The following is a 12264-nucleotide window of genomic DNA, read 5'->3' on the forward strand; positions in this document are numbered from 1 at the left end:
TTTTCCAAAATTATTACCAGTGTTTCATGTATCATTTCTTTATAAGAAATATAAATATTTTCCTTTTTTGTAAACAATAATAATACAAAAAAAAATATTATTAATTGTACAGTTACAAATAATGTACTTTGGAAAATCTTCTATTTTATTATACATTTTTTTCATCAGGTATGGACAATAGAGGAAAAGAGTTTATTCTAGGATTTATGCCGAACTTAAATGGTGCAAAAATCCAACTATTCATAACAACAGCCAAAGATAAAGATGTGTATGTAAACATATCAACACCACTGTACAATCCGCTTTTTTTCCAAACCGTTATAAGTCGAAAAGGAACAGTTGAAAATGTTGATATATTAGACACTTCTATTATTGGTTCTTCTGGGTTTATAGAAAACAAAGGAATTCATATTTCCGCAAATGATGATATAATAGTGTATGCAATCAACAAAGCCACGTATTCTACTGATGCTTATCTTGCTTTACCAACAGACGCACTAGGTCAGGAATACTACGTTGTGGCATGGTCTTTGGAGTCATCGTTTATGATTATTGGAACATGTGATACAACAACAATCAACATAAAATTAGGAAAGCAAAGTCCTTCAATACTTGTTAATGGAATAAGATATAGCTTTGGATCAACTTTTGATTTTCAGCTTAACAAATACCAGACCATAACAGCAACATCATTGAGTCATGGTGATTTTACAGGAACACATATATATGCAGATAAGCCGGTAACAGTTCTTGGGGGAAGTCGTTGTGCAAGTGTTGGTGCAGGTGCGTGCGATCATTTAGTACAACAGATGCTACCAATAGATAAATGGGGAAAAGACTTCGTTACAATAGGCATGCCTGATTGCAATTCTCCTGACACATACAGAATAGTTGCTAGCCAACACAATACTATTGTTAATATATCCGGTGAAGTCCCTATAAGGTTAGCTGAATCTGGAGATTTTTATACATTTAATTTGGACGATCAGATATCAAAAGTAGTTTCATCTGACAAAACTATTGCTGTCGCTTTATTTGCAAATGGTGGATGTAACGGATACATGGGAGATCCCACAATGGTTCTAATTCCTCCTATTCAACAATTTTCTTCTGACTACACCTTTTCTACGATATCAGTCAACGGTAGAGACTTGACCAATTCCCTAGCAATTGTTATCGCAGAGAACTATATAACCGGACTACTTCTGGACGGTCAACAACTACCTTCAACTAATTGGTACACAGTTGAAGGACGAAATGATATAAAATATACAGAGTTCAGAATTTCAAGCGGTGCCCATTCTATTCACCATTTGGATAAATCTGTTACATTTCTAGCCATATCAACTGGAGTAGAAAATTCAAACTCTTATGGGTATCCTGCTGGATTCAACTTCAAATCTATGATAACGGTAACACCATTAGATAATTTTACATATATTTTACAAAAGTGTAAACGCATTAACTCAAATATATCATAACATACAAAACGTTATTGTAATTAAAGATAATTAAATAACAGAAAGACATGAAATCTGCATGAAAGTTAAATTATTTTTAAGCGCACAATCAATACTTTTTATAAACTTTGCTAAAGCTATCATGTAGTTTAAAACTAATGTGTTTTAAATAATTTGAATTACTTGTGCTTTGTCTTTTCCCACATTACTAAACGACACAAATGTGTATAAAACATTTAAATAGGCATCAGATCAAAGTCATTAACATACATCTTTAATTTAGGAATTCTTTTTACAGATTGGTCCAGGCAACATATATGTTTTCCGCTGTTATTTTACTACAAATCAATGATTCAAACACATTGTTGCCAATGAGTATTATGACGTACGACCCAGATAAATTCGAATTAAAAATTTATTGTCATTGAATTTGATAAGTGTCATTTTGTGTCATTTAAATATTTTACAATGATGGGTTTTAATGTAATTTTTTCCGTGATATCTTAATATTCACTTAAGGAGAACATTATATTTATATAAAGAAAAATTATTATGATTAATTTAAAGGAAATAATATTGGCATTTTGTATTTTTTGTATATTCTTTCCGACAAACATACGTTTTAAATGTTCCAAGAAAATAAAAAAATCTTCCAAGTAATAACAAAGACAACCTTGGGTGGTAAACATAATCTCTCTCTCTCTCTCTTTCTCTCTTTCGCAAGATTATAACATGATCTTTACACGTTACCATTTGACAACAGAAATAGTTTCAGGTAGCGCTTACAATAAATATACTTTCCACTTTCATGGTGAAATTTGTTGCATTTTTTATTCCGATCCATCAACAACTTGTCGACGTTTCATTATGTCTGTATAAAGCATTACCAACTAATAACAATTAAACAAATACACAAATAAATTTACAATATCTAAGCTATTGGTTACAAGTGATATAAATATATTGAAAACACTGTTGACAATGAGTTACAATACAATTGATTTTTTGCAGAACTGCAGTAATGACAATGCAGTTACATCGACAAAGAATGGTGGTCAACATGGTCAAGTTTGTGATCTTGGATTAGGTAATATTTATTTATAAGTCTGTTTATCCTGTTTGGTGACTTATTCTTTTATCAAGTTTTACAATTACTGGGATTCTTGATATCTACGGATGGGGATACTTCTTGTGTAGATCTTGCAAATGTTGCAATCATTTTGGATTTTCTTATCCCAGGCATAGATTACCTTAGCCGTATTTGGCACAACTTTTTCGAAATTTCGATCCTCAATGCTCTTCACCTTTCTATTTGTTTGGCTTTATAAATATTTTGATATGAGCGTCACTGATGAGTCTTATGTAGTCAAAACGCACGTCTGGCGTACTAAATTATAATCCTGGTACCTTTGGTAACTATTTACTGCAGTATTGTTCCCAATTTGTGTAAACCTAAATATTGTAATGTAGTATTGAACGGAAAGATATGAAATTGAATTGAAGTATATTGGGAATCCCTAGGAACCTGGTAAAAGACACATCATCGAATTTTATTTCTAAATACATTGTATTGTAAAGCGTCTCTTAAGAATCGTCAGTAGATGTATCACACGGCGTTCTGAATACATTGACCGATGTTTTAACTCTTGTCATTTAATTTTCTGCGAATTGAAACATTTTATAGATTTGTTTTATTCAACTTACATATGAATAATCTGCGATATCTATGTGCAAGGAATATGCAATTTTTAAGTGAACGGATATTGTGTGTTTTTCACTAAATTATAAATGAATATAGACATGTTAAAGCTATGATAATTCATATTGTGTTCTTTTGTGAATTTAGATCCCTGTAAAGACATTAATTGTTTGAACAACGGAACATGTGTACCCATTGGTTGGACTGGTTATAAATGTAGTTGTCCAGACCACTTTTCGGGACAAATCTGTGAGATAGGTATCGTAAAGTTACAATTCAAACATATTTATAATAAGAGATTAAATGGCGTATGAAACTTTTTCCTAGTACATTTATGAAAAAAATAATAATAAAGATTGTAAAACGAACTTATTTGGTACTTTGAGCTCATACTACATGTGTAAATTTATTGATTGAGTTTACCTGCATAAGAAATTCAATTTAAAATAGAAGAAATAATTAGTAACCGATATTAGTATAAATATACATAGCAATAAAACACATTTGCGAAACTTGATTGAACGTAATAATAAAGCGAATACGTATTTGCAAACCTCTTATGTCAACAATTATAACTTGTGATTAAAATCTATACTCAGTTCAGTTGCAAATAAATAGAACATATATGAACTTTAAATCAAAAGACTTACATGCAACCCACATCATTGAATTTAGCGATTCAAGATCTCGAATACATGTTGAAATGAGAAGAGAAACAGACACGTCATAGAGGTCAGCCAATTTGTGAGGGTGACAAGAAAAACTGGCACCCCAAATTTGATATGGCTTAATAAGAAAATCAAGGAAGGCATGCTAGATTCAAATGTAAAAATAGTTTGTTTTAAAGAACTAGCTTAATCTTTCTAGAAACTAAAAAAAAATATGTATAAATTGGTCGCAAATAAATAATAACATTGTCCTTAAGGTTTGCAATTGTAAATAGTATTTTACAATGCGCCATGGTACATCATTTATAATTAACAGATATCCATCCAATTGTAGATTTATGTACACCATTTCCCAGTGATGTCGTTTTTGTTGTCGATAGTTCCAGAAGTATGGGGAAGGAATTTTTTGAAATACAAAAGCAATATTTAATAAATTTAACAAAATCCTGGATAATTGACGATAACCATTTTCAGATTGCAATTATATCCTTTTCAAACATTGCAAACGTTGAATACAATTTTGAATCTCTTAGAAATTTAACAGATCTACCAACAATCATTTCAAATATTAAATATCAAGGCCACGTATCTCAGCTGCATTTAGGTATTGAAGAAGCTGGGAATTTACTGAAAACGAGAGATCGCAAGGTTTATTATACTAAAGTTAAAAAGAACCTCATAGTAATAGCCGATGGACTCACGTCAACACCACAAGACTTAAAAGCAGTAGATATAGATGATGTAAAAACTCATGTGGTGGCTTTAGGAGAGGATGTGTCGCATTATTACCTAAGTAAAATTACAAAACAGATGGCAGACGTTTACCCTCCTATCAGTGATCGACTGTGGAATCGGATGCTTCTAGATCTCATACACCCTGTTTGCAATGGTAAGATATTTCGTCAATGTTGATTATATCTGAACCATATTTTTGTTAAAAAAAAAGCAGGACAAACTTCCAGAATGGACCTGTAAGGAATTACTTTACATCTTAAATCCTAACAAAGTTTTATCTGCGTTAATGAAATGAAAAGTCACATGACATAGTTATGACTAAATGAACTATTTTCAATTGCATGTTAAACTAATCAACTGATTAACCGCTAAATCAGCGGACATGCCTTATCAAATAATATAAAAGCTATATTTAATTGGTGTTGTGATTCAAGAAGTGTATACTCTACCACTGCATAAAGTGTAATACGTTATCTCCATTTGAGACAGTTTAATTAATAGCTGAAAACACGAGGCTTTTCGAGCATTTTAGATATATATATCATTTAAGGAGGCTCCTGGGTACAAAAATTTATGCAAAAAATTAAACCTTTATTTTTTCATTACAAATTTTATTTATTACACTATTAGTTGTTACTTTATAATATGGTACAAAAACCAACCCACAAAAATGATTTGGTTTGGCCCCAGATGACTTAAAACTTGAAAAAGCTCCAAATTATCTCCCTTTGGTGCGAACATGCCATTTTTTGGCCTTAAATTTGAAATTTCTTTTTTAACTCATCGGTGACCTATATTTTTTATTATTGTTTTCAAATAAGCTGTACATAAACTAAATTATTGTAAAATTTAAGCGATTTCTTATATTAGGTTATTTTTTTATTTCGATATTTCCTCTTTTTTTCCTATTAGTTCAACAGAAAAAAAGGACATTAACAAAAATGTATGCTTTTTCCAGAGGCAGATTTTAGCTTAATGGTGACCCCATTTTTTTATTTCATTTTTTTTTAAGTATATGATAAAGTTCATTTATGAAAAAATATAGCGAAATCCTATATTAGAAAAAAAAAATCATTTATACCCAGGAGCCCCCTTAACTGGCAAGACTTATCTTTACACACAAAATACAGTGGAGGACTATGTGTCTGATTTTGTTGAGACGACATCTAAAGAAAGGTAATCCTTCCGTTTCTAAGACCAACAAACAGTTCTGCTCTGTATATCTGGCATATTGAATTATTAGGCTGGTACCTTAGATAACTATTTGGACTAAAACAAAATGCATTTGTTACTTTAAAAGTTACTTTAAATTGAATTAAAACAAAATCTGAAATGAATGAAACAAATGATGTTATTACGTTAGATAAAAACATGTCAATGATTTATTTTATAAGATTTTAATAAAACGAAGGCAACTTTCCTGAGAATAATATAGTATATTATGATAAATATGGAGAGTAAATCAACAGTTAAACCATAAGGTTATTCGTGTTTTGAGGAAATAATTTTAGTTTGAACTTGACGCTTCTTCTGATTGGCTGACAGTGTTTTTTTTATCATCTCATATACATACTTTTGGTATTTAAAGATGACGAAATTCTCGTTTTTGTCGAGCCTGCAACTTTTGTTGCAGAAAGCTCGACATAGGGATAGTGATCCGTCGGCGGCGGCGGTGTTGGCTCACTTCTTAAAAGGTTTATATTTTAAAAGGTGAAAGACCTGAATGCTTCATACTTTGTATATAGATGCCTCATGATACGAAGTTTCCGTCAGTCACATGTCCAATGTCCTTGACCTCATTTTCATGGTTTAGTGACTACTTGAAAAAAAAGTTCAGAATTTTTGTAATGTTGAATTCTCTCTTATTATAAGTAATAGGATAACTATATTTGGTATGTGTGTACCTTGCAAGGTCCTTATGCCCATCAGACAGTTTTCACTTGACCTCGACCTCATTTCATGGATTAGTGAACAAGGTTAAGTTTTGGTGGTCAAGTCCATATCTCAGATACTATAAGCAATAGGGGTAGTATATTTGGTGTATTGAAGGACTGTAAGTTGTACATGTCCAACTGATATGTGTCACCTGACCTTGAACTCATTTTCATGGTTTGGTGGTTATAGTTAAGTTTTTGTGTTTTGGTCTGTTTTTCTCATACTTTATGCAGTAGGTCTACTATATGTTTTGTATTGAATGATTGTAAGGTGTACATGTCTAGCGGGTAGATGTCATATGACTTTGACCTCATTTTCATGGTTCAGTGGTCAAAGTTATTTTTTTTAAAGTTTTGGTCTTTTTATCTAATATTATATGCCAAAGGTCAACTATATTTGGTGTACTGAAATATTTTATGATCGAAATGTCAATCCCGCAGGTTTTTTTGACAATGACCTCAATTTCACGGTTCATTGCACAGTGTTAAGTTTTTCTTTTTTGGTCTATTTTTCTTAAACTTTAAGTAATAGGTCAACTATATTTGTTGTACGGAAGCATTGTTAACTGTACATGTCTGCCTGGCATGGTTCATCTGACCTTGACCTAATTTTCATGGTTCATTAGCCTTTGTTTAGCTATCATGGTTAATGTTAAGTTAATGTGACAGTTGTAATAAAGTTTTATATTTAGGACTATCAACAAAATATCAATGATTAGTATAGAAGGCGAGACATTTCAGTGTGTGCACTCTTGTTTGCATATTTACTCTGTCCTTTTCGGCTAATGTATAATATTTATTTTATATGTATTTCAGTTTGTCACGAATCTAATGAAACAGACGTGTTCATTGTAGTAGATGTTTCTCGGGATATGGATACTACAGACTTAAATACTGTGATCCCTTCACTTATGATCAAACTGCTGAATATGATTGGCTTAGAGAATGCTGATCTCCGATTATCTTTGATAAACTTCGCCGACAAAGTTGATGTCAGATTTACAAACCAGACATATTCCAATGACACAAAATCCCATACAATACAGAGAATGTCTTATTTTCCCCGCGAAATGACTAAAGTCTCAAATTTTAGTGACATACTTGGTCATGTGGTCAATTTATCGAACGATACAGACAATGGAGCGAGACTTTCTGCTAAAAAGATAATTCTATTTATTTCAGAATTCAAGTGTTATATTGATGAAAAATCAAAAGAAAATATTAGAAAACTAATGAATGATTCCTATGAGATCTTTACAATAGGTCTGAATTCAGAGGAAGATTCTTTTCAGAATATGTTGGACATTTCATCTTCATCCTTTCATGTCGGGACAGTTGGTGACATGTTTGCCAACCAGATTGACACTTTCATTGAAGCTTTTGTTAATCAACTATCATATGTCAAATGCACTGTCAATTAATCATTGGTAATTGTCAGGAACTCGTGTTGTGCCAATACGACTCATTTAAGTTGGGAATAATGCAAATGCTAAATTTTTATTATACTGAACATCAATACTGATATTAGAAGTTTGTCATAAATACTTAAAAAGAGAAAATAGATGTAGTAATGTTTAATGAATAGTGTTATGCGAATGCAAAAACATGTATTGTCATTGTACCATATTTAGATAGCAAACCCAATTTCTCCCATTTAGCTTTTAAAATATTTGAAAAAAATCTGTAATTTATAATTATTTAAAAAAAATATCCAATTAATCATAGAATGTAAACACCCGATCGATGTCAAGATATAAATACACAATGTATGTATATTGATGGCTTAACGACTTTTTTCTTGTTGTGTTAGAAATGAAGATTTGTATATTGAAGAATGATGTTTTGATTCTTATTCGTTTTAACGTATACTGCAAACCAATTATGTTTTGCAAGCGATTTATGTTCGCGACTTTCGCTAGTAGAACAATATCGATAACATAACTATTTGCAAATGTGTAAAACTTTACTACATCAATTCGCAAAATTAAATCTCAATGGAATGGGCAAGAAATGACTGAACGTGACATAAAGTGTCCACCAAAATAAATTGGCTCGCAGTAACTAGATAGTGCAGTTACACGTTTAGTAGCATTTATGAATGGAATTGAACACATAGCTGGGATAGAAATCGAGAACATATAGTACATGGAGCAAAATGCATGTACAAATCGTGTTTGCAATACAAGCTCCTTGGCATGACCCAAACAGGTAAGAATACAGATGACTCACGGTGAAGAAACTCATATTCATTAATGCACAAAAGAGTAGAATATTTAGAAATTGAAAAAGAACAACAACATGATCCATGCCGATAAATGATAAGGCATATGTGCTCTGTCAGTATAGTTCTCAAAAGGTTATTGCTGAACAAAAAACCTATAATTTAATCCAACATATCTGTTGGTGATGCTTTTTTCTGATATCATCTGCGAAACATTAAATGAAAGAACTGGTACTATTTATAACTTTGCGATTTTGATGTTCTATTCTGTTTGATCAGGGCTACTTATTATGTCATGTTTATTTTATCCGATACCCAACTGAAGGCTTTATGAACGTATAGTTTATAACAATACTTCGATTTCATAAAATATTTGAACCTTAAAATATAAATCTTTATACCCGTCTTTATTTGCACGAGTTAAATCGAGATTTAAACAATAAATCATTATTGTAAAGTGTGTTTACACGCATGGAAAGTGGTTTAAATATCATTAGTTGTAACACAATGCATTATAAACCAATACTATTGAACTTCCTGTATACATAAATTACCCAGGAATTATACCTTCATTAGTCATTAAATTTTAATACGGTTCCATAGCAGGTAAGTTGCTGTAAGTTTACGATATTTCAAACCGCCATTCTAACGCGGAATAGACATTAACTTTTTGTATACAAAAAAAAAAAAAAAAGATTTTGGGGTAGGGACTAATAAGGATCAATAAGACAACAATCAAACATCATAAACGTCCAATGATTCATAAACATGTCTTAATGTTATAAAAAATAACGTAAGCTTTAAAACCAAGTATCAAAATATAGGTGCAAGCCAACACAAATAATGTTTAACTTGTGTAAAGCATTTAAATACATGTATATTTATAAATTGCAGTTTTGATCCAATTTAGACTCGTTTATATTTTTTCGTTTGGGCTTGTATCATATTTTAACTCCTGTTTATATGATCCGTTCATCCTAGATTAAAACTGACGTGGAAAGGTAACACATGGCCAACGGAAGCTATATTACGGTAGGGCCCAGGTTATCTTGTGGTCTAGCGGGAAGGCTGCAGTGCAGGCGATTTGTCGTCACGATATCACAGTAGCATGGGTTCAAATCCCGGCGAGGGAAGAACCAAAAATTTGCGAAAGCAAATTTTCAGATCTAACATTGTTGGGTATGTTTAGACGAGTTGTATATATACATTATGTACACAGCCATGTATCACAATCATTGATGGCGATCCGATGGATAAATATGTTGTAGAGTTGTCACTTACTCAGACGTTCTTATGAATATAATTATTTTCTGTGACTGTATCTTACATGAATTTGTAGGATCCTTTACCATAGATAATTAAGCTGATCTGTAACAATAACATCTCCATGCCTTATATATCATGTACTGCAGTACGCCGCTAGATTAATACTGACGTGGAAAGGTAACACATGGCCACTAAAAGCTTTACTTTTGTGAAGCCCAGGTGGTCGTGTGGTCTGGCGGGACGGCTGCAGTGCAGGCGATTTGGTGTCACGATATAACAGTAGCATGGGTTCAAATCCCGGCGAGGGAAGAACCAAAAATTTGCGAAAGCAAATTTATAGATCTTACATTGTTGGGTTGATGTTTAGACGATAATGTTAGATCAGTAAATATATATATATATATCATGTATATATGTGTACGATATTTCCCCTCCGGTTTATATGATATGTTCATCATATATTGACTCTTTAAATTCAAGAGTCTATCGAAAAATGAGGGTGCTTTTTATATGGCCTTTCAAATGCCGTTTCGAGTCTAGCATCACTGAAGAGACATATATTGTCGAAATCCGGATCTTGTGTTCTAAAAAAAATATTGACATCGTAACATCGTGGCCACAAAGCAAATTTTGTTTTTCTGTTTAATATTAAATTGATATTAAGATCCGTTTTGTTACATCTTGTGATCAATTTTATTTGGCAATCGCTAATGGCAGTCAGCAGGGTTAAAGAACATCAGTTGTTCGACCAGTTGGTCAAAAGCGTTTTGTTTAAATATACTTGTTCACTTTTTTGGTCTTTTGGAAAATATTATTAGTACTTTTTTAAGACCCTTCTACAACGAATTTGTTTTACATGAACACGTATTGAAATATCGGTTTTTATCAATCGCAATCTTAGGTTTGAACGTAGTTTTCAATTTTGACTCGTTTATATTTTTCGTTTGGGCTTGTATCATATTTTCCCTCCGGTTTATATATCCGTTCATCCTATATTGACTCTTTAAATTCAAGGGTCTATCTAAACATTAGGGTACTTTTTATGTGTCCTTCCAAATACCGTTTCGATCCCTAACATCACTGAAGAGACATTTATTATCGAAATCCGAATCTGGTGTACTAAAAAAATATTGACACCGTATGTTTGTGGCATATCATCGTGGCCACAAGTTAATATTTGTTTTCTGTTTAGTATTAAATTTATATTAAGATCCATTGTGTTACATCTTGTGATCAATTTTATTTGGCAATCGCCGAAAGCAGTCAGTAAGGTTAAAGAACATCAGTTGTTCGACCTGTTAGTCAAAAGCGTTTTGTTTTTGTATACTTTTTCACTTCTTTGGTGTTTTCGAAAATGTTGTTTGTGCTGTTTTTAGACCCTTCTACAAAGAAATTTGTTTTACATGCACACGTATAAATAATGTCGGTTTTTATCCAACGCAATCAAAGGTTTGAACGTAGTTTTCAAGTTAGACTCGCATATATATAAATGTATATTTTTATTGTTCATGTATATAGTTCTTATCAATGTCAGTTTTATCCACGAGTCAAGGTCCTTATATCCACATTGGAATGTGAAACAACTCAACAAGTATTTGAATAACGGAATTAACAGTTTTCAAACGATTTTTGGGATCAAAACTTTCAGATCAGTGGAAACTCCGAGGAAAACTCGTTAGTGCTGTCTATATGTAACGTCATGGTATAAATGTATAAACGTCGTTGTATTTAACCATTATATTTACGTGTTTTCCCCTTCATAAACACAATGCATTCAATAATATATACGATCACGAAAATACCCTCGGAGACTACCAGTCTATCAGCAGAGCAATCGACCCAGTGGTAATAACATCAATAGTACCAATTTGGCTGCACCAGATTTGGCAGTCCCTCATATTTTGTTTTTATACCTTAATTACCAAAATATATAATACATAAGTAAATATAAAAAAGCAAAAGAAGATGTTGTCCCATTCTTTACAATTTACGAAATATTCGAAACAACTCTTTCAGTGCAGGTCTTTAGTTAGTATGTGGCAAAGCGAAATTCCTATATGTATCCAACATATTATTGATGCGGGGGCAGTACACAATTTCTGTCCGTTATCCTGTGCAGCACATTCAGAACTTTCTGTTATTATTTTGTAATAGTTTCACGTACTGGATGTGCATGTAATAACTGACAATGGACAGCAAGCTGCAATAATCAAACATGCTAAGTCAGGAGGTTCAATTTTTTTTTATTCATGTATAAAGATATAGGAATATTTGGTTTGAG

General features: G+C 32.0%; 1 protein-coding gene across 1 annotated transcript in view; it reads left to right on the forward strand.

The window, feature by feature from the left end:
- The window catches only part of LOC134717893 (IgGFc-binding protein-like), a 34146-nt gene extending 31582 nt beyond the window's left edge, over window positions 1–2564 (forward strand). Inside the window, exons 3-4 of the mRNA XM_063580391.1 lie at window positions 169–1412; window positions 2472–2564. Of these exons, the coding sequence (XP_063436461.1) occupies window positions 169–1412; window positions 2472–2564 (1337 nt within the window). The remainder of the gene's footprint in view (window positions 1–168; window positions 1413–2471) is intronic.
- The last annotated feature ends 9700 nt before the right edge of the window (window positions 2565–12264 follow it).

Source organism: Mytilus trossulus, chromosome 5 (assembly GCF_036588685.1).
Source record: "Mytilus trossulus isolate FHL-02 chromosome 5, PNRI_Mtr1.1.1.hap1, whole genome shotgun sequence".
Lineage (NCBI taxonomy): Eukaryota > Metazoa > Mollusca > Bivalvia > Mytilida > Mytilidae > Mytilus > Mytilus trossulus.